General features: G+C 41.8%; 1 protein-coding gene across 1 annotated transcript in view; it reads left to right on the forward strand.

Moving 5' to 3' along the window:
• The window catches only part of Znf462 (zinc finger protein 462), a 76449-nt gene that overhangs the window by 46195 nt on the left and 6941 nt on the right, over positions 1–23313 (forward strand). Inside the window, exons 9-10 of the mRNA XM_028780019.1 lie at positions 7571–7794; positions 20480–20612. Of these exons, the coding sequence (XP_028635852.1) occupies positions 7571–7794; positions 20480–20612 (357 nt within the window). The remainder of the gene's footprint in view (positions 1–7570; positions 7795–20479; positions 20613–23313) is intronic.

Here is a 23313-nt window from a genome sequence, read left to right on the forward strand (position 1 = left end):
TGCTGAGGTGTTCCTTAGATGACAGTGTGGAGGCAATTATAAAGTGGCTTACATTTACCCCGAACTACTACCTTTAGCCAGCATGCCTGTGATGTGCCTACATCTGCCCCAAATCTCATAGAAGGCCCAACATCCACAGTGCTGTTTCCTCCTTCCATTGCAATCTAATGAGATGAGAGATGGTAGCTGGCTGGGCCAACCACCTGTGAGCCAGGCAAAAGCAGCACAGCAGTATGTAGGCAGGGATTCTTGGCCCTCAGCTTCCTGCCTGGTGTTTTGCCTTTCTCACCTGGCTTCTGATCCCCCAACGCACGTGTTGCCAAAGCTGTGCACCTCATCCCATCTTGGGTGGAGGCCATCAGTGGAGCTGGTGCCCAGAAAACATCAATGGCAAGTCCTTGCTGGCTGTTGTGGATCTACACTGGCTGCAGTCATTTCCCATATTGATGCCCCATGGGATTAGAGCTTTGATGGCTGACAAGCTCAATGACTTTTTTTGTCTGAGCTGAGACTTAAGGAAGAGAGAGGTAGAGTGATTCTGCACAGAGGCCAGGAGCAGTTGACAAAGAGCTCTCTGCAGCCAGACACCTCGGCCGCACACAAGCAACAGTACCATCACATGGCCTCCTGTTTTGTGAATAGGAAGCTCAAAGCTGAGAAAGACTATGGGGGGCTGGGGTTGCTTTCTGCTTTTTAAATTCAGTGTATTTAATTTATTGGAGCGCTACTTCATTTCACAAAGGATTTAAAGAAGCTCAAAGTCATTCCTGCAGAGCTATTGCATTAAAAACAAATGAAGAAATGAAGGCGAAGGTGAAAGAAAGTGAGGCCAATTGAAAGAGCAGCCAATAATAGGAATGATCTCAGCAACAGTTTGGAGATGCCTTGAATGTACAAGATTCCCAACTTTCATTAGCTATGTCCACAGATTAGGCCTTGGAATCTTTGCCTTCCTTGAGAGACAAGACAACAGAATCAGTTGGCTTTGGGGTATTGATTAAACAATTTCCCACAATTCAGACACTGAAGTCTAGAAGGAATCTCTACAGTGAACAGACAGGGATGCTACAGTGTATATTGACCTACCACAATACAGTGCACCTTAAACATCCCATAATATGAAATGATGGAGATCAGAAGTGTTTCAGAGTTCCAAAGTATTCAAATTTTGGAATATTGATATAGAACATCAAATGAATATCCTTTATCCAACCATATTGGTGCTGGTAAAGTTTTGTGGTTTTGGTTGAATACATGAAGAGGTGCTTAGTCTATGCCATGGGGTCATGGAGAACAGTAGTAACTTAACCAGAGTCATCAGGTGATGAGTCAGCCCAGTATTTTGTTATTTCATCTGATCCCATCACGTGTCATTGGTCATAACCTCTTCTGTTCTCTTATTCTCTGGATATGTGAATATTGTCCCCAAAGATATTCAGTTAAAGATCAGTAGTGACACTAATATCCGTGGCCACCATCAGTAAGTGTTTACTGTCATGGATGCTATGCTGCATGCTTTATAGTAGACATACCAAACCAAGCATGGTATATATGACTGTTACCCCTGATGACAAACAACAAAAACAAGTTCAGGAAAACTGAGTAACTTCCCTACGGTCCAAGGAGTCTTGGGTAACAGGCTGGGATTGGAACCCAGGTGTGTCTGACCCACAGCACTTGCCTTGACTCCCTGGTATCACTCTCTTCTTACCCTTGGGAAGCTGCCACCACCCTGCTCAGTGTTCCAGAGTCTGTGAAAGTTGGGTCTAAGGAGAGACCTTTTTGTAGGGCTGGAGATCAAAGATGAGGACCCCAATCCACAGGTGGCCGAGAGCCCTAAGTATCTGCTGACTTCTGCCTCTGGTGTCCATCTCCACTTCAAAGCAGAGCAGAAAGAGCCTGATCTTGGCGTCTCATCGATGAGGTCAAATATCTGCCTTGCAGATCAACACTGAGGCTGATCCCAGAGTAATGAGATGAGGCTTCTGCACCTGTGCACTCCCTGCTCCGGATGAATAAACATCTTTGGTCTCCAGGGTCTACAGCATGAGATGTTTCTGAGGCCTCAGTTAATTAAAAACCTTGGGATGAAAGGCAAGAAAAACAACTCTGAACTGGCCCTGAAACAGAGCTACTACTGGCAAGGACAGTTACCATCTCTTTTTGTTGGAACAGAATGATGCATTTAAGGAAGGATAGATGGGAGAAGAATCCATCCCATGGAAGTCTGATGAGAACTAGTCAAGGATGTGTACTCCTGTGGCAAAGAGAGCATACTACTGATTCATGAGTTCTGCAAACACTTGTCATTTGCTTGTTACTTGCTGCTCTCTGTTATGACAGCGTTATATATGATGAATAGGAAACTCATTCTAGACCTCAAAATGAACACCTACAGAGCATATCCAAGACAGTGAGTGATGGGTGTCTAGGAGTCCTATTTATGTTCCTGGAAAGAGGTCATGGACAAAGGTGGCTTTCAAACTGAGCCATGGCAGCATTTCTTCAGACAGGGAAGACTTAAGATGGGCTATAGTCTCTTTCTAGGTTTACTGAAGTACATGTCTACCAATTTATTGGCTTTTAATGATGTATTCTCTCCTAATTATAGAGGCCAGAATTATCAGCCTCTTTAGATGATGCCTGTGCATCATCTAAAACTTCAAGAAAAGCCATCCTTATTGGGAAAAGGGGATAGAACTCAGTGGTGGATCACCTACCTACTCTTTGATTCCTTGTCATACCCTAGCTCCTTGGCATGCTTTGATATCCTTAGCTTATAGTGGCAGCCATCCAACCTCTGCCTTCTTCTTCTTGAGGCCTCCTTGCCAGTAATCTGTGTTGCTTTTTGTGATTTCTCTTATAAAAACATCAGGCATTGAATTTTAGGTCAGCCATAATCTAATATGACCTTGTTCATCTTAATTATATCTCAAAACTCTATCCCAATAGTCACATTCTGAAGTTCCAAGTGGACATAAATTGGGGGATGCTATCAACCACTATAGGGTGGGGGTTATTTATTAGTAAACCAGTGAGGTCACTGGAGGTAAGACCTATTTGCAGCATGGCATCACACTATTCCAAGTACCTGAAAAGAATGTGTGTTCTTGAGGCTTTAGAGACCGATTCAGAAATTTGACTTTTCTTTAGTAAATACATAGAAAGTAAGGAAAGAAAAAATTTAAATCAGATTATAGGTAAGACACCCACCAAATAATGTAACCAAGGTTGAAACAAAGGATCATTAGATCTATCTCTTTCTTATGGATTTAGATCAGTCAAGATCTGGTAAGATATAATAATTCTAATTTGGACGTTTGTTTCATGAACTCATTTGGTAGGACTTTGGGTAAGTTTTGATTTGAGCAATGGATGTGCAGCATGCCTGTTGGGGTTCTAAGATATAGGACAGTTCAGTCATGAAGAGACAGAAAAGTTTGTTCTCTGAGGGAAGATGAGCATTAGTGGAAGCTTTGTGATTGTATGTCTGTGAGTATACAACCAACCATTGGAAGTGCCCAACTGTGCCTTGCACCTTTATAACACACTTGAAAAATTTGGGTACAGATTGAATCACAGTGCTGAAACCTTTTTGATAAATATTTACATTGTGATTATGTAGCTGTGTAACCACTATGGTTGCTTTCCAGTTGGCATGTTAACTTCAAGGATCTGTTTCCTGACAAATCCTGAGGGAGGCTAAGCCTTGAAGGAGGACATCCTGGATGGAAGTCAGCTTCCCTAATTTGTCTGATTAGGGGCACTTTGATTTCAGGAGAGAAAATCAATAAGACTGACTATTATTTTGATTTAGTCAAATTATATGTTCCTTCCCATCAGTATCCTTACCTATGAGAAAGAGGTACTAACTCTCTGTTCCCAGCTCTCCCTAGAAACCTGCTACTGTCAAAACTTAATAGCTCTAACCAGGAGCTGGTTGCTTGTGCTTATGTATCTATTTGTAGTTTTATTTTAGGGTGATATTAAAGATAATAATGCCTTTTTCTTCTTACCATCTTCCTATTCCTCCAACTTCTCCTTACCCTTCCCCTCCTCCTCTTCGACAGACCCTTTTGAGATAGGGTCTTATGTAGCCCAATCTGACCAAAACATACTACCTTGCCCAGGCTAGCCTCAAACTCTCCTGCCTCCATTTCCCAAGTGCCCCCCACATTGGACTAATGTTGTTTTCTTAATGGTTTCCTCTAGTCTTTAACCATTGTCACTCAGTTGTCCAACAGCAAGTAGTGAATGAGTCTTTGGGCTAAATCCTCTGGGTTGATGCCTTGCAAGCAAAGATTGTTGGGGTCAAGGAATTCCAGTTCTTTTGCTGCCTTATTTAAGACATGCGGTGTTCTTGAAAGGGAACTGTAGTGTGTTGCAGTTTCTCATTCCAGAGGAGTTCTTATCTGGTGACTCTGGGCTCCACAGTCACATGACTTCTTGCTGAGAAATGACTCCTAGTAATCGGCACTTCTGCAGCTTTTTCTAATGGGTTCCTTGCCAGTACAGCAGCACACCCTGCTCTGATCTGATACACCTTAGGGCACAGGTGTTTCAGTGATGACTCTGGAGTTCTGCTTCTCCAGTTTCATGTCTCCCTGTAGCAGTGAGTACTAGTTGAGTAGGAGGAGATGAAACTGATAAACATCTTTATTCACTGGATGCTGAGTCACAAGCATTTCTTACCCAGGGTAATTTTGAGAGGTGTGAAATCAAGAAAGACCCATGATACTAGGGCACTCATAGAAATATGAGCTTCTATAGCCAAGGCAGGATTCAGTCCATGCCTGGAGCATTCATTTAAATAAGCAAGAGATTTGGTCCTCTGTAGCTCATATATTAGTCTGGAAATGGTAAATCTTGTATTTCATTTTTAATTTATTACATTTATTTATTATGTATGAAAGACTGTACAGACATCTTCAAGTGATAACAATAATCACTGATGTCTCAATATACCACACAATAACATCTAATAGACCTCGCCTCATAGCAAGCTTTTAATCAATTGTAAAGTCATGTATTAGCTATTATTGCTATTAGCATTTGAACTTCAGGTCATGACTTTGAGGCCTTGGGCCTTTGGGTAAAATTCATAATGATGTATCATGAAATTAGAAACTGCAAAGAAAGCTAACCAGTGTGGTAGAGGAATTGAAGTGGGGGATGCATAAAAAGGGGGGTTGGGGAGAACCATTTATTGACTTCAGGCAACAGGCTGTTGAGTGGCTGAATAGCTGTCCTCGTGGCATTTGAGGCATTGTTGCTTGGAAAAGTGTGCCCAGCTGTTCTTCATCTCCACTGAGGTTGACAGATCTAGGGCAGATGGGCCAGGCCAGAGCCGGAAAATAAAAGAGGAGCAGTAAAGATGACAAAATAAATCAGGAACAAGTGAGGAGGAGAGCAGAGCGCCATAGCCTCATGGAAGTGCCAGAAGTGAGCATGGCAGCCCTTTCCATGAAGTACAACCTCAGTGTGCAGGTTGGCCCCTGGTACTACTGCTACCCCTCCATCCTATGCAGCAGTTTAGGCTCGTAGGTTTACCTTTTCTGAGCCACTGTAGTTCATGCCTAGTATGGCTGAACTCAATTGTTCTCAACCAGTTCTTCCAGCCTCCCAAGGGTGTACTACCCTGCCGGCATTCTGGGGTGTCATAGGAATGAGTGCTAGAAGAATCTGGTGAGTGAGGACCAAAGAAGCTTCTAAGCATGCTACAATCCACAGGACAGTGCCTGCAATAAAGAACTTTCTAGCCCCCAGATGTCTATCATGCTACTGTTTTGAGAAACCCAGGAGTAGAGTAGTAGAACATTCTAGAATGGACTCCTTCAGGCTAACTAATTTATGCCAAGGCATTTCCTCCTCCGTTTACACCAAACCATGGAACTGAATGGCTTAGAAGCCTGTTAAACATTTGCTATTCTAAGAAAATGTGCAGATTACTTTATAATCATGTGTTTCTTAGCTGTCTGCTGTACTATGGTTTAAAAATATTTATATTTCTAAATAAGCAACTGACTCTTTGTATAGGGAAAATAACATATGCATTAGATCTCTGGGGAGTATGTTACAGACACCACCCTTAACACTCTCTGCCCAGCATTTTGCTGGCCGATGAGGCGCTATATTCAGGGCTCCAAGGCAGTGAGTGCCCTGTAGTTAGAATGTTGTGGTTGAGATGAAGACATGATGTTGGGTGGGGGAAGTTGCCTTGGGTCCGAGTGCAGCCAATAACAAAGGGGAGACTGGAGGAGCCAGTGGCATCAGCATGCAAAAGACTAACATCACTACTCAGTGTCTCTGGGAATAAAATCATGCTTTCCTGACTTAATAATACATTGCTCTTTCTAAATAATATAAGTATATGTTGTATGCGTCCATTTGTAAACTTTCCGAGTCTTTCGAAATCCAGACTCAGCATGAAAACACACGCTATATTTGATTCTTGCATATATAGCACAGATTTTAATTTTATCCCAGTTATGGATATCTGGCACGTGCGCCAATACTCTGGGCAGACTGGTGTGAAATTCAATTTGAGCAGTTAAACACAAGGGTGAGAGAGTGCAAAATACACAAGTGGATACATTTCCAGCCCTACACCATTTGGTGTGTGAGTGGGAAAGACACCCAAGTTCTCTCTTTCCAGCTAGCAATTTTCTTCTTCTTGTGGCAATCAGATTACAGATTTCTCTAGAAAGACACAAATCTTCAGTGGTTCCAATGGACCGCCACCTCTCCCTCAGTGTTACCCACAGCACTTTTCACTTGTAAGCTAAGTATACTGGTTGGATGAATTCTAATAGTAGCTGTTCTATTTGAGATCTCCCTGCTGTCAGGACTGGAGAACATCTTCAAGGGGGGAACAGAAATGGAAGTAGCAATAAGGCCAGCCTGGGCTCATCTCAGCTCTGTCAGTTGCAGTGTCTGAAATTCAGAACATTTTAAAAGATTGTTCCTCGCTAGAGATATACTCAGTGACAGAGTGCTTGCTGAATGTATATGGAACCCTAGCTTTGATCCCTAGTGTGGAAGTAGGGTGCTGCTCCTCATTTATATTTATTCTGAAAAGGGAAGTAACTCTAGCCTTGGTATCATTGGAAGGTGAAATACAGTGGAAGTCCTAGGTGCCTGATTTAATATCCATTTCTTTCCCTGAGAGACACCTAGCACCCAGCCATCATGGCACTTGCTGAAAAAGGACATTAAAATGATCTTGTCAGTGGTTATTAATGTTGGTAAAAACGGCAGCCATTCCCATGTTCAACCTGCCTTCATTCAGAAATTACCTAACACCTTTCCACCTGCCCAATCTAATTATGTATCACGCCTGGTATTAAGTACACAGAAGCTTTTGGTTTTCCAAGTACCCAGTTGTGCTGGAGGATTGTGTGAAATTTGGGGAAGTCAAGGAGGGATAGTATGTATGTGTGTGTTGTTCACAGACTGAGACCCACAGGAAGTATCAGAATTGAACAGGTCCATTCCTCTTATGTTCCAAAGAAAGAACATCTGCTTTCCGTCAGTAAAAACGCCCATCTCTCCATTCGATTTGTTTCCACAGAAGAGCGAGTTGTCCCCATTGAAGTGTGCCGTTCCAAACTGTCAAAATACTTGCAGGGAGTAGTTTTCCGCTGTGATAAGTGTACCTTCACCTGCTCCAGTGATGAGAGTCTCCAGCAACACATAGAAAAGCACAATGAACTGAAACCTTACAAATGCCAGCTCTGCTACTATGAGACCAAGCACACGGAGGAACTGGACACGCACCTTCGGGATGAGCATAAGGTACTTGCCCAGGACTTCCTGCCTTCCTCCACCTCAGCACTCCTGTGGGGAGGGGCCTGGCCGGGGAGAGAGGTTAGTGTAGTTACATCTACTGGGAGTAAGCCAGGGAGATGAACTAAAGTGATAATTACAGTAAAACTTCATTTTCTTAGAATAAAAGAAATGTAAGATCACTTTAGAACTTGGGAAAAATAGATATGGCAAATAACTCACTCGTACGTCCACTGTCCAAAACTTTGGGAAAGTTTGTTTTACATAATTTTGTTTATATTGTATATAAAATGACATACCTTGCTTTTTTGTTTCTTATCCTGTCTAAAATTTTCTGTCTTATTTTAATTGTGTTTAATTATTTTAGTGTTAGCAGACTTCCTACAATGGTCAGTCAGTAGATCTTTTGGGTTTTGTGGGCCATATGTGATTTCAGTGGCAGTTGCTCAAACCCACCATTCATATAGCAAGAAAGCAGCCACAGACACAGTGGTGTTCGAATAAAACTTTATCCAATAAAAGATTACAAGTTGTGGTCACTTTGTTGCTAATGCTTTGACTCTCAGTCATGTATATTGTTTCTGAGGTTTGCTAATTGCAACTTTGAAAGGCATTACTATACATATGTGATCAATTTAAGAAACCAATTTTTTTTTTTAATGGATTAGGAAGGAGATTTTGTGGAGAAAATTCTCTTCTGTAGATTTGTTGAGAATTAGAGCTATACATGATGGCTATCTTACTCATTATCAGGTTTATTTGGCTTGCTGTAGCTGTAGGTTTTCCATATTGCCCCAAGTACAGGAGGAGATATGATTAGTATTTGTTTCTGAAAATAGCCTTCTGCAATCCTTTCTAATTAACCAAATCCAAAACATCTATTAAGCATTTACTCAAGACATAATGAAAAGCATTTTGATCCCATTTCCATTTTTCTTACTCTCAATCCTCATCAGCAGAAGCATGGCCATTCTTTCTTAGCCTTCCGAACCCATGTTATAAATACTTTAGTCCGAATCTCTCCTGGTAAGGGCTACCAGTGCTTTCTTTCTCTGGGTCCACAATTTAATAGCTTGCTGGCAACTTCTCTGGTTGCCCATGACAGCCCCTGAAGTAAAAATCTAGATTACTACACTCAGAAATCTTCATATCCTTTCTTCCTGTGTCTTCCTGGGCATTTCTCATCCTAACTCAAGGGAAAATGTATTCCAGACCAAGCTCCTTGTATTCATTCATTCATGAGCACCTTATTTATGCACAGTCATCCTTCTATTATGGCGTTCAAGCCTTCAGGCTGATATTTGGGAACAAAGCAAATCATGAAGAGAAATTCTTCCCTGGTTGTTGAAGTGAATTCTAAATTACTAGGAAATCCAGAGTCTGTTAGAAACCAAACCGAATAACAGAGCCAGAGGCTTCCTGAGCAGCCAGTTGAGGACTGGGGCTTGGGGATTTGAGCTGGGACGTGTGTTCTCCAGAAAGAGGGGACCAAATTTTGAACTAGTAGAACAAAGAAATCTGAGCAATGGAGCTTTTGTTCCATTGCTCATTGTGTGTGCATTAGGAAGCTGCACATACATGAAGGCTCATCTATGACAAGTTTTCTGACTTGTCAGTGGGGATTGTTACTCCATGCACAGAAAGCCTTGTAAGAGCTTTTCTACTTCCTGCATGTTGGCACTCAGTCTATGTCCCATAGACTATGTGTGAATAGAATTCTGTTCCAATATAGCAAGAATTGTACTTAACATAAAGGCAGCCCTGCTCTCAAGGGCCTGAAATATGAAACCAGTAATGATAGCTTGTATTTTTCATAGTTTTGTGATGCTTTTGCTGTGTCATGGTATGTTTTTAAATTTTGCCCTTTCTTATGGTTTGATGAGTGTGTTAAGTCCAATGAGTACCTACCTGCAGCAGAGGACTTGCCACTTTGAGCATGCCCCATGGATTCTATCTGGTCTGGATTGTTATTAAGTTGATGGGATTCATGCTTATTAGATAGCAGCACTTTTTTTTCTCATTTTTTATTCTCATTTTTCTTTTCCTCCTAAATGATGATCACATAATGCAATGCAGTTCAGTTGAAACTAGGTGTTGAGCAGCTGAGCACTGGCACTGTGCGCTAGCAAAGTATGATTGTTCATCAGGGTGAATGGTATACCAAAGTCAGCCTTCACAGAAAGGTTGTGGGGGCTGTCTCGGTGTTCGAGACTGACTGTTGATTCAAATGGAAACGTTAATGACTCTAAGACAAAAATGGGGAATTAAAGGCCTGAGGGAATTAGAAGGAAATGGAACTTGTTTTACTCCCAGATTTCAATAGCTACAAAATCCTGATGACAGTATTAAAAAGCTACTAGAATACTCATGACATAATCGAGGTTACAGGATTTGAGACAGATAGAAAAATAAATTGCTAAATGCTGAAAAATAAAAGATTGTAAAGACTAATTACATGTATTAACATCAAAAGGAATAAAATAGTTTGGTATGAAACTAACCTAAGCGCTGTAAGATCTAGTCACTGAGAGCTACATAGTCCTACTGAGAGAAACAAAAGACCTATGTTGTTGCTATATGTACCACATTCATGAAATAGGTGACTAATTCAGTATTGATCACTGTTTCTAATCAAATCTATAGATCTCATATAATCTCTATCCAAACTTTGGGAAGTGTTTTTTATAGACATTGATAAACTAAATCTAAAACACATGTGGCAATGCAAATGACGTGGATTTGTCTAAACAAAAAAGAGAAGCAAAGTTGAGAGACTCAACCCTTCTTGCTTTCGAGGCTTAAAGTCAAGCTACAGTAATTGAGAGAGTGTAGCATTGCTCAGTTTGAAGAGCAGAAGAAGTCCAAGAGTAGACTGTCTTGTGAGAGTGGCCAGTTGATTTTCATCAAGCATGTCAACACAATAGAGAGATGGTGTTCTTCCTAAGGGACCTCTGGAACAATTAGATTTGCACATACACATTTTGGCCCTTGGTCTCTAAACAACTCTACATAAAAAGCAGTTTAAAATGGTCATAAGTATTTGGGTTAACCTACAAACATTTTAGTGAACCAGGAATTTTGCTAGAAATAAATGAAATGTTGGATGTCAGCATAATGCTTAGATAAGAAACAAAATCTGTGAGCATTGAGACAAAAGATAAGTTGAATGTCTTCAAAACTAAATGTACTTCTGTGACGGTTTGTATATGCTTGACCCAGGGAGTAATGCTTTTAGAAGGTATGACCTTGTTGGAGTAGATGTATCAATGTGGGTGTAGGCTTTAAGACCCTCATCCTAGTGCTGGAAGCCAGTATTCTGTTATCAGCCTTCAGATGAAGATGTAGAACTCTCAGCTCCTGCTGCATCATGCCTGCCTGGATACTGCCATGTTCCCACCTTGATGATAATGGAATGTCTAAACCTGTAAGCCAGCCCAATTAAATGTTTTTTATAAGAGTTGCCTTGGTCATGGTGTCTTTTCACAGCAGTAAAACCCTAACTAAGACACCTTTAGAAGATCCCATTAAGAAAGCAAAAGGTCAACAAACAGCCTTAAACAGATATTTGCCAAGTATTTATGTACCAGGCCCTGGAACCAAACACATACAAAGAACTTTTAACTTGACTCAGAATGAGTAAAAAATTTGAATAGAGACTTTTCCAAAAAGCATAGACAAATGGTAAATATGCCCGTTCAAAGACGCTTGACACAATTTACCACTAGCAAAGTAAAGATTAAAGAAACATTAAGTTTTCATTATCTACCAAAGGTGGTTGATACCAGGTTGTCAGTGCTAAGTTGTCAATACTAAGGTGTTGTTAGGATGTGGAGAAAGTAGAAGCTATCCTGGAGTTCTGGTGGAAGCAAAAAGGGATATAGCCACTTTGGAGTAGTTCGGCAGGCTGATTAAATGTTAAGTACTGTTGTGTTACCATGAGACTCAGCAATTCTGCTCTGGCTGTCTTAGTCAATGTTTTACTGCTGTGAAGAGACACCATGACTGCAGCAACTCTTATAAAGAAAGCCTTTAGTGGGAGTTTGCTTATATTCAGAGGTTTAATCCATTACTGTCTTTGTGGGAAGCATAGCAGTCCACAGACAGACATGGTGCTGGAGAACTTGCTAATAGTTCTACATCTGGAGCATTAGGCAACAGGAATAGAGATTCTGGGTCTGGCTTGGGCCCTTGAAACCTCAAAGCCCATCCCAGTGACATGCTTCCTCCAACAAGGACACATCTACTCCAGCAAGGCCATACCTCCTAACCCCTGTCAAGTAGTACCACTCCCTGATAGCCAAGCATTCAAATCCATGAACCTATGGGAACCATTCCTATTGAAACCACCACACTGGCTTAAAATAGAACTGAAATACAGACTGTCTGGCCAATGGAAAACTACTTATGAGTAAGGAATAAATTACTGACATTTAGTAGCATGGATGGATCTTAGATCTTGTTAAATGGACAGAAATCAGACTTCTGTTTTATATGAGCTTCTAGAAAATTCAGAACTGGAGCAACAAGAAGTAGTTCTGAAGTTCCCTAGGAACTTGAGTCTTGGGAATAAGGTTTGATTATAAAGAATTTAAGAGACCACCTCAAAGGTGAAGATTCTAAACTGACCTGGGTGAGGGTCTAAATCAGTCACTTTATTTTAAAAAAAGTAGTTGAATTGTTCACATAAAATAGATGAATTATATAGCCAGTGAATTATATTTCAGTCCCCAGACCTGGGCATGCCAACCCTGAACATCTGAGTTTTCCCTGCCAAGGCTGTAAACCTGAGGCACATCTCTAAGATACTGATACATGTGCCGTGGACAGAAAGCTGGTAATAGCAGAAGGGGTCCTTGAAGTCAAATACATCATTGCATTTAAGAACCAAAATGTCAAGTGCACTCGATGTAGGTTGCCATGTTTATCCTCAGAAGCCAGAGTGCAGAGGAGAAAGGATGGTGATCAGAACCCTCATTTTAGAGGTGACGAACAGAATCCTGTCCTTCTAGACCTTTCTCTGTGCCAGCAAGCAAGGAATCACATGTAATCTCCCGGGATCTAAAGTAAATAGTGTAGGCTGTTTCATTTTTCTCATCCTTTGAATCACTGTCTTTTTCTGATCTCACTCAATCCTCTAGAAGGCTGTACCTTACTCTCTGTCACTTCCTCCTCCTCCTCCTCCTCCTCCCCCTCCTCCTCCTCCTCCCTTCCCCCTGCACATGCACAATAAAACGTTAGCTAGTGACACCTCTTCTCCACCGTTCCTGTGAAAGATGCAGGCTTAACACTTCCACAAACCTTAAAGTCTTGCTAAAAAAGAGCTTATATTTCTTATATTTAAAAACAAAACAAAAACCACTTTTTTTTTTAAAGATTTATTTATTTATTATATATGAATACACTGTAGCTGTCTTCAGACACACCAGAAGAGGGCATCAGATCTCATTACAGATGGTTGTGAGCCCCCATGTGGTTGCTGGGATTTGAACTCAGGACCTCTGGAAGTGCAGTCAGTGCTCTTAACCACTGAGCCATCTCTCCAGCCCCCCAAAAACCACTTTTATTTTGAAGAAGAATTTAAGTATATTTAGTACCTTGTTAATGCTGTTTTGTGGTTCTGAAGTCTCTTTGCAACTTAAAGGAACATAAAAAATATATTATCTCTAACTTGGTTTTCTCATAAAATTCTCATGTTCAGTATATTACATTTAGGATAGTCTATTCAGGCAGTATATATTTACTAATTGAATTTACTTTGAAATGTTTTTAATTTTTTATACAAATGGAATCTCAGGCAACTGAACTCTTAGAAATCTCTCTCTCTCTCTCTCTCTCTCTCTCTCTCTCTGTGTGTGTGTGTGTGTGTGTGTGTCTGTGTGTGTCTGTGTGTGTCTGTGTGTGTGTGCACGTGCGCGCGCCAGTTTCCAGGAAACAAAAGAACCTTCAGTCCACAAGTAAGCAACAAGCTCTGGCCTCTTAAATCAGTTTTCTAAATCCATAAAATACGCCATAGTGAAAATTTCAGAAAATGAATATAAGTTTGAACTGTAGATCTCCCCTCTCTCCAAACCACCAGACAAACCTTTAGCCACTTTTTTTGTTTTTATTGTATTCAGTTTCTGAAGTAAGTACCAGTGAGCAGTCCCATGGCTTCTGAGGACGTCTACGGGCTCCAGGTCTCTCCGGAGGCTTGTTTTATTTCAGCACTGATCTCCCTCCTGTTGGTTTTGTTTGTTGATATGTCAGCTGGACATCTATCTCTTTCATGGGGTTGAAATGACAGATAAACCAGAATCAGACAAGTAAGAAATGTGACTGTTTTCCAGAGGTGTGTGCTTCCACAAGCCCTGGGCAATATTTATCAAGTCAACATTAGACAAAGACATTATTTGCCCATAGCCTTTGAAAGTATTCACTGTCTTCCCTGGTCAAACTTGATGCTCTCACTTCTAACCTGCTTTTCTTCAGACATTCCTATGTTTCCTTCCACAATCTAACAGTGCCTCTCCTGCCGCAGAGATTCAATGAAATGAATCCTTGAGTGAAATCACTTTTCAAAGATGAAATTTGAGGAAGCCTGTTGGTTGGATTTATCAAACCTTGGCATCCTTGCCAGCATTTGTGCTTTGGATCTAAAAGATTGGCAACAGCTCAACTGGCCAGATCAGAGCCTCTTGATACTGTGCTTCTCCTAGCTTTCCTCAGAGATTGTGTCTAGAGTTATACCAGGGTCTCCAAGTGAATAGACTTCTTCTGGACTTTGGCTAAATTAAGTTGGTCAGAAGCTGAATTCAGTTTCAAGAACTTGGATCTGGACCTCGCCTTCTGTGCTCTTTACCTCTCTGGCTACTTCAGGATGACCTCTTTATACTGTTCTTTAAAAGTCTTTTATTTGGAAGTAAACTTGTCAAGGGATGCCACCTACCCATCAAGTTTTCAACACAACATTGGTATAAATGCCTACTGGTTTGTTTGCTTGTCTGTCTGTTTGTTTTCACCTGGGTTATTCTCCTTAGTGGGCCTTTTTTTTTTTTCTACCTCCTAAGAGTGCCTTTGCATTCTTACAGATGGTTTGTTACAGTAGAAAAGGCCTGAGCTATCCTCCTAAAGATAAGAGAGTCACATCATGACTTTAGCCCTTATTTCCTGTTGTGTTCTCATCTTCTGATGTGGAAGATAACTATAGCATACTGTACACCGCAGTCTAAGGAAAATGGGATGCATGTAAAGGCTACTCAATACATTTATAGTATGTAACAGGTATTTACTAAGTTTTTTTTTAATCTTTAAGGGAATGTCCGGTTTTATTCTCACATCAGCAGCCAAATTTATGGGATGTAAATGTCATGAATTCTTTATACATTGTGATTTCGTGTGGGTTTTTGTTTTTCCGTTTTTGGATTTTTTGAGACAGGTTTTCTCTATGTAACAGCTCTGGCTGTCCTGGAAATCATTCTGCATCCAGGCTAGTCTGGTACTCACAGAGATCCAACTGTGTCTGCCTTTTGAGTGCTGGGATGCCAGGTTCACGTGGGTTATCATGTCAGCAATAAAATTAAATAACACTCACTGAGTGTGAACTATGTGTGTGAACAACTGAGTGTGGAATAGTATTCAACCAGAAAAAGGAAAGGAATCCTGCCATTCAGGACAACATGAATAAATATTGATGTCCTCTCTTTAAGGTAACTAACTAGCTGAGGATGCAACATACTTCTAAAATTATTATCTTATTATTTTTCATGAATATGGGTGCTTTAGCTGCATGCATCTATGCACCACATGAGTCCCTGGTGCCCACAAAAGTCAGAAGAGGGTGTTGAAAGTAGAGTGAGTCACAGATGCTTGTGAGCTACCAAATGGGTGCTAGGCACCTACCTGGGTCCTCTGGAATAGCAGCCAGTGCTTTTAACTGCTGAGCCATCTCTCCAGCCCCTTCAACAGAATTTTTCATCTGCATCCCTGACCATCCTCCTGTGGACAATCCTACAGATACTTTGTTGTTCACACTAATTCCCTCCCTACATATCCGTCACAGACAGCCAGGGATCTACTTGCAGCAGAGATTAGCAAAGGGTGGCCAATGGGCTGATTCCAGCACACCACTTCCAGTGTCTTGGTTTAGTTTACATGGCCTACCATCCAAGAAAGTGTTTGAAGTTTTTTAAATAGTTGAAAAACAACGTATACATTTGTACGCATCTTTATATATTATTCCCAGTGACTTTTGAACAGTTAACTTTTTGTGGTCCAGAAAGCTTACAATCGTCAATTATATGACCGTTTACAAAACAAACTTCTTATCCTGCATGTAAGTCATTCTCAGGTCCACAGTGTCGGTTAATGACGACACCACAGGCCATGCTCCATGTTCTCTGCAGTTACTTTTTCTAGAAAGGAAAGTTTACTCTGGCTGTTCTTTCTCATAGTGATAATAAACTGTATGTGATTTGAGCATCTTGGTTGGGTGTCTCATGTGAAGATAAGTATGTACAGCCAATAGGAGGCTGAACTCTGTCCCCTGAAAACCTGGAAACATAGGGTCGATTTGCTTTGTGACAGTCTTTCCTACGTGATGTCTGTGATGTCACCTGAAGATGAGGGTGGCAAGTTCCATTCTGTCTCCAGCAAGCATGTCTATATCAATCTTTTCTGTACCCATCTGGGCTTAGCATGAAAATTCATGTTCAACTTGGTAATCTTAACCAATTGCATAGTTCTTAAAGCAAGCTGGCGTGGCAGGGGTGGGGTATATGCAAAGAACAGATCTAAATCTCTTTCATCTCCAATCCCCCATCTCCTGAATGGTTTAAAACCAACAGATAGGAAAGGCAGTGAAAGTTGCCCTTAGCTGAGAAAGGGGGTTCGCGGGGTCCTCACATCAGAGCTCAGGGGTCAATGTTTGCTGATCATGGATGTCATTTCTCACCTCTCCCGTCACAGCTGCTTCCACCCTGCACTAGATTAGTGACTTTCAATGAAGATTTGGGGTTGGGATCACTCATGTGTGACTTTCACAAAACATGTAGGTCAGCATATAGTTTTATAATCTGAAATACATGAGCTTCGGAAGCATGTGGCTTCTTTCATCTGTTAAACTCAGGGAAGGGTTCTAGACGTAGTACTCCTAAGCCCACTCTTTCTCCCTTGGTTGTCACCTCTTATGGAAACAGGATGATGGGATATTACTTCTGGTTCTGGGAGGTGGAGGAGGTGAATTGCCTTCAATTTATCTTTCTGGACTATCAAAATATGAGTCACTTAGCCATCAGTCACCTGGTCCAGGGAAGACCTTTGGTCCTTTCCAAAGCTAACTGAGAGGTACATTGGAACCTTAATCAAGTCTATACCCTTTGGCTCAGACCCTTTAACTTTACATCTGGAAATTTCAGTTATGAAATGAAACCTTAACATGAAAGAAGGAGAGAGCCAGGAATAACATAACCCCAGATAAATACATAGAGGAATAGGAGTCATATCCTCTTATGAAATATGATAGGGTGATTAAAGATGACATTCACTCACAGAACACTGTATGTGTCACCCAGGGCTGAAAACATTGCAGATTCTTGTTAAAATGAAGCTAGATGGTAGCCAGGCAGTCTGAGCAGTGCTCACCCCTGAGGTACACACTGCTGGCGAGGAGAGATGGAGCTGGGAGAGGACAGAAAATCCATCCTCAGGGTTTGCAGCTTGGTGGCAAAGAGACAGAGCAGGAGGATTATTTAGGGAATGTGGTGTGTGTGGGGTGAGCATGTTTGGGTGCTGTGGGAGGAAGAAGCAGCATGATTAATGGAAGAGCAACAACTGGAAGGCTTCCTGGTGAAGAGACTAGGGTGGGCTGGGGGACCAAGTCAATGTGTTCGAGGGATATGGCGGGTATAGGCTTAGGAGTAGGGGCATGCTGGGAAGCTCTGTAAGTTAAGATGATGGGAACAAGAGAGATTGGAGAAGGCTTGTAAACCAGCACAAAATTTGAATTTTGCCCTCAAGGCAAAGATAGGCATTTTCTACATGTCCTTGTGTGTGTAGGGGATGTTGTATTTTATAAAAATAAAGAGAGTAGAGAAGGAATATGTTTAGTGGATGTGCAGTCAGGTCTGGGGAAAGAGGGTGCCTCTGAGGGCCAATGTTGAGACATCCCTTCCTCCTGAGGGACCAGCCACATAGTATAGAATAGAGTTTATTCAGGGCATAGGCATTGAGAGGGTAGTAGACACAAAGAAAGGCTGGGTTGGGGGGGAGGGAAAAAGAGGAAGACAGAGGAGGACAAGGGAAAAGGAGGGAGAGGACAGAGCTACAGGCAAGAGAGAGCAGAGGGGGCAAGCAGCCACTTTTATAGTGAGTCAGGCATATCTGGTTGCTGCCAGGTAACTGTGGAGTGGAGCCTAGAGAAAATGCTACCAGAAGGGGCTTTATGTACACCCATGTATGGAGGCCAGAGGTGGCCATTGAGTGTCTTTCTCAATCACTCTCCACAGGAATTCTCACCAACCATGGAGCTCACCCACTCAGCTCCAGTGGCTGGCTAGTTAGCCCCAGGGAATCTTCCTTCTCCAACTCCTCAGAGTTAGGACTGGGGAGTTTACAGCCACACCCGACTCTTCATATGGGTCCTGGAGATCCAAACATTGCTCTTCACACTTCTACAGGAAGCTTTTACTGACAAGCCATCTCTCCGGCCTCTTAATATTTTCTTAAAGATGACTCTGCCCACACTGGGGAATAGATACAGGAAGAGGGGAAATGGATGCTGCGGAACCGATTTTGGAATGGGGCTTATGGTGATCCAGTCAGGAGACATGATAGGCTAATAGGGGCAGAAGAAGGAAGGAGCCCTCTCTTTGTGTTCAGATTAGCATTTAGATGGCTAGTTTGGGGGTTTTAAATGTTAGAAAAACCCAGCACTATAAAGATTTTTTTTTTTAATTTTAGAAAACTTCTCATTGCATAGCATAAAAATAAAAATGGTTTTAAGCCTTAATTGCCTAGCAGAGATTATAGACATCTTCAGAACAGATAAATCTTGGGTTGTCCTGGGTTGAACGTCTACCGTGGAAATGCCACACACTGTTTTAAAATTGTGCAGAATCTGAAATGTGAACAGTTTTCTAGCAAGGAAGAATAGATAAGCATAGTTCTTCAGAAACCCTTGGAAAAGGAAAGGGACAAAGGGAACTTGATTTAATGACAGATCTTCTGTTGCTGTGAGCTTCATGAAAACTAGGGGCTTTGAGAAGGAACCCCAGGCCTAGCAGGGAAAGAGCAAAATCAATTGACTTCATGCGTTCCATTCTCATAGGTAGAGCAGCGTATTATCATGAAGGTGCTTTCTGCCTCCATATAGCTGGACCAGTCTCCTATGCAAGGTTGTCAGAGCAATATTAAGTCTCATCATAGCACTGAGTTGGCCCTGGTACCCTGAGTTGAGGTCCCTTTCATTTGTCACAGCCAATGATGACCATCCCATCTGCTGAGCATATGGAATTGGTGGTGCTCAGCACACCTCTGTCCCTGCCTGGTCCCAGAGAGTTCTCTGAACTGTCTTGTAAGCCCTCTTTCTTCCCCTGTGCTTTCATTGCTCCATCTACTATGGCAGCTGTGGAACTGGCCTACCTAATTAATGATGTCTGCCTTCATTTGTTAACTCTACTGTGGGCCTCTGGAGGCAGGGACCGAGTGGCATTTGTGTTGATATCCCTCTGCCCTGGCCTTCAAAAGGGAGATCAGAGCACACACATAAGCTCTGGCTTGTTCTAGCAGCCTCACCTGTCATCACTAACAACTCTGTGTGCAGAGAAAACACATTTTGTGCTACTGTTGATCTGATAACCCCACACATAATAGGCTCGTTAAAACATAATAGTTGGATTATTGCTTCCTTCGAATGATACTTTGAGGGAAGCTCAGGTTCTTGCATTATTCTAACTACATTTTAGATAAATAAAAACCACCCACTATGTGTGTGTGCGTGTGCGTGTGTGTATGTGTGTACACGTACATGTTTTCTTGATGTTTTGAGCTTGCTCTGTTTCTGCACTTCAAGCTCTTCATTCAGGATGTTACATGGGTTTTGAGGATCTGAACTGAGGTCTTTATACCTGAGCAATAAGTTCTTTTCCCCCCGAACCATCTTGACAGCCCCATAGTTAATACATTTCATGAGCTTTTAAGGTGAGTTACCTGTGTTTTGTGCAGGTAATCCTATTCTTGTAAATAAGATATGGTCAGTTTCAAACATGTAGCCTAATTAGTAGCAATAGTATGGTCTTCCATTTTAAACTAGAGTTAAAAGTCCTCACTGGTACAACCCAGGAGCTTGGTCGTCAGGACACCTGCAGGAGCCTCTTTGCATGCAGAAGTACTGAAAGCTTAGGTAGTTAAAGATAGACACGTTTGTTTTTAAACTCAGTGTTGATGCCGTGCCAATAGGTTTTGTGATGTTTGAGGGCTCTGTTCTCCATACCTGAGTATCACAAGTTTGGTGAGGAGGCTCAGTGTTTGGAATGGGAAGCCAAGGAGAGATCTGTCTCTGAGAGTCAGAGTGAAGAAACAGACCTCTCAGACTACTAGCTTGTCTGGACTTGGATGCAGAAACACAAACATAGGGGAAATTATGCTGGAAAGATCTCCTCCAAGAGTGGCCATGCAGCCTGTGGTTCATTTCTCTATCATCTGCTTGGACCTTTTTCAGGTCACCCGTAACTTTGAGCTGGTTGGCCGGGTTAACTTGGATCAGCTGGAACAGATGAAGGAGAAGATGGAAAGCTCCAGCAGCGAGGATGAAGACAAGGAAGATGAGATGAGCAACAAGGCTGAGGACAGAGGTTAGTCTTACCCTCCAAGTCCCAGATGGCACCCAGAATGTCCACAGTGAGACAGAAGGGAGGCAGGAGGCTGCTGTGGGAGAACAGAAGGAAGGATCCTTCTTGGTTAAGTAGCAGAACAGACTGGCTTAGGCACCATCAGGGGCCCTGTCTTTACAAACTATTACCAGCTATAGAAACTCCAAGGAAAACAGACATTTTCTTTCTAATTATAGATGTATGTTTGCTAAGAAAAAAAAATATATATATATATGGTCCCTAGCAAGGAGAACTAGTGTCTGAGGAGCCTTCCGAATGCAGACAGCAAGGAGCAAGATGAATGGCAGCTTGGTGCTATCGAGGAGTGAGAGTGAGCTTGGATTGCTGCTGGGATCATAGCGAGAGCCTGGAATGAACTTGGACATTATACATGTCTCCCCTGCAGGGCCATTCCCTTAACCCCTGAGGGCTCTTTTTTCACTCTGCCAAGAGGAGGAGACAGTGTCTCATCCTCCCCTGTATTTGCAGAAAATACCAGCAAAAGTTTTGTGGCAGTTTTGAACTATTGTCCCAACCCCTGCCATTCTCCCATTATTCTAAGATAAAAAGACTCCAAAATGTGTTTAATTGCAGATAGCATGTTTATGGGATCTAGAGACTTGTCCTTGTTTACTATTTAAACATAGAACACTGTGGGCATCCCCAGAGTATATAAAAAACACAGCTTGGGATGGGGAGTGAAGGGCTGGAGAGAGGAGGGCCCAGCAGCTAAGAGCGCTTGCTACTCTTGAAAGAACCTGAGCTCAGTCCCCAGCACCCATTTCAGGCAGCTCACAACCACCTGTAACTACTCCAGTTCCAGGAGATCAAACTCTTTCCTCTGCCCTGCCCACACCCACACACATATTCAAAATTAAATAAAGAATGCAGGTTGGAATGTGTTCCTTGAATTACTGCAGATTGAGAAAAAAAGTTTGTGCACAAATACTATAACTATGAGCAAAGAATGTAATAGCCACCGTCATTGTGGTGAGGAGAAGAATCATGTTAGCGGCTATTGCTGAGCATTGTTTCTTCTTTTTTTTTTTTTTTTTTTTTGGTTTTTTTTGTTTGTTTGTTTGTTTGTTTTTGTTTTTCGAGACAGGGTTTCTCTGTGGAGCCCTGGCTGTCCTGGAACTCACTCTGTAGACCAGGCTGGCCTTGAACTCAGAAATCTGCCTGCCTCTGCCTCCCAAGTGCTGGGATTAAAGGCGTGCGCCACCACTGCCCGGCCCTTTGTCTATTTCTTAATTGAGGAAATTGTTCACTCCAATATTGACTGAGTTGTTTGAATTCTGCATATATCCCAGATGTTGACGCTGTGACAGGTGTGTGGTCTACAGATTGTCTTCCTCTTTTATGGGTTGCCTTTTTTTTTTTTTTTATGTTTCTTTGGTAGTACAGAAACTTTTCTGCTGAATTCAACTTGCATTTGCCTATTTTTTCTTTAGTTACTTGTGATTTGGGGGTCATGAAAAAAACTTTAAAGAAAAAAACCATGGTCAACCAGTGTCATGGAGATCACTCCACCCTGTTTTCTTCCATCACCTTTTATGGTTTTAGGATCTATGTTTCGATTTCTTATTGATTTTGAGTTGATTATTTTTCCATCTGGGAGATCAGGATCTAGTTTCCTCTGCCTATGATGCCTGATTGTCCCAGTGATTATTTACAGAATTGTCTTTTTCTCATTGGGTGATGTTGGCAACTTTCTCAAAACTCAATTGACTAAGGGAGTGTTTCAGGACTCTCTTCTGTCCCATTGCTCCGTAAATCTGATTCTGAGTTAGTGTCAAGCTGTTTTGATGACCTTGGTTTTGTGTGTGTGTGTGTATCTTAAAGTCATGGAATGAAGTGCCTAGAACTTCTTATCCTGTTCACTCTAGACTGCTGTGCTCTCTGCGGTCTTTTGCAGCTACTTTGATATTATAATGGAAAGCAAAGGGTAGAGATGTAACTCAGTGATAAAATTCTTGCCTGTGGTGTGAGAGGCCTTGGATCTTATAAGATCTTATAAGATGCCAAAAACATTAATTAAATGACATAACATCTAAGTCATGGGCCTAATAAATAATAGTTCTGACAAACTTAGGATATATCTAAAGTAAGGTAGGAAGACAAATAATAAGCCCACTGAAGGGTGAATCTCAGTCTTCTTGTTCCAAAGCAGATCTCTTAACGCTACACACATCTCCAACCCCTTTGAGTGCTAAAATGTTCTTTTTTAAAGAGACCCCACTCATGAAATGCACTAGCCCTTGTCCTAGACTAAGGCCCCATGGCAGAATATCTAGCAGGCCTGAGCAGGTGTCTTCCTTAGGCCATTTTCTTCTATGGTACATATCTTGTCCCCACCCTCCCACTGTGATAATTAAGGGATCTAGTTGGGTCCTTCAATCTCCAACCAACACAGATAGCCAAGACTTACTCCCAAAATGTGTTAACTTGTCAAAATCTGCTTGCTGTGGTCGACCTGCAAGACTATATAAACGAAACAGCCTCACCTGTGGGTTGACTAAAGGCTATGTTCAGCCATTTGTTATAAGGGAAATGCTTGTGATCTCAGAAGTATGCCTTATTTCTTTTCCTTCCCTTTTTTTAAAAAAAAATAGAACAAATATGTTCTTCACAACAAATTCTTACTATCTCTGCACTGTTTTGAATGTTCTCAGGGCGGGGGAGG

This window comes from Grammomys surdaster, unplaced genomic scaffold (genome assembly GCF_004785775.1).
Source record: "Grammomys surdaster isolate TR1022 unplaced genomic scaffold, NIH_TR_1.0 363, whole genome shotgun sequence".
Classification (NCBI taxonomy): domain Eukaryota; kingdom Metazoa; phylum Chordata; class Mammalia; order Rodentia; family Muridae; genus Grammomys; species Grammomys surdaster.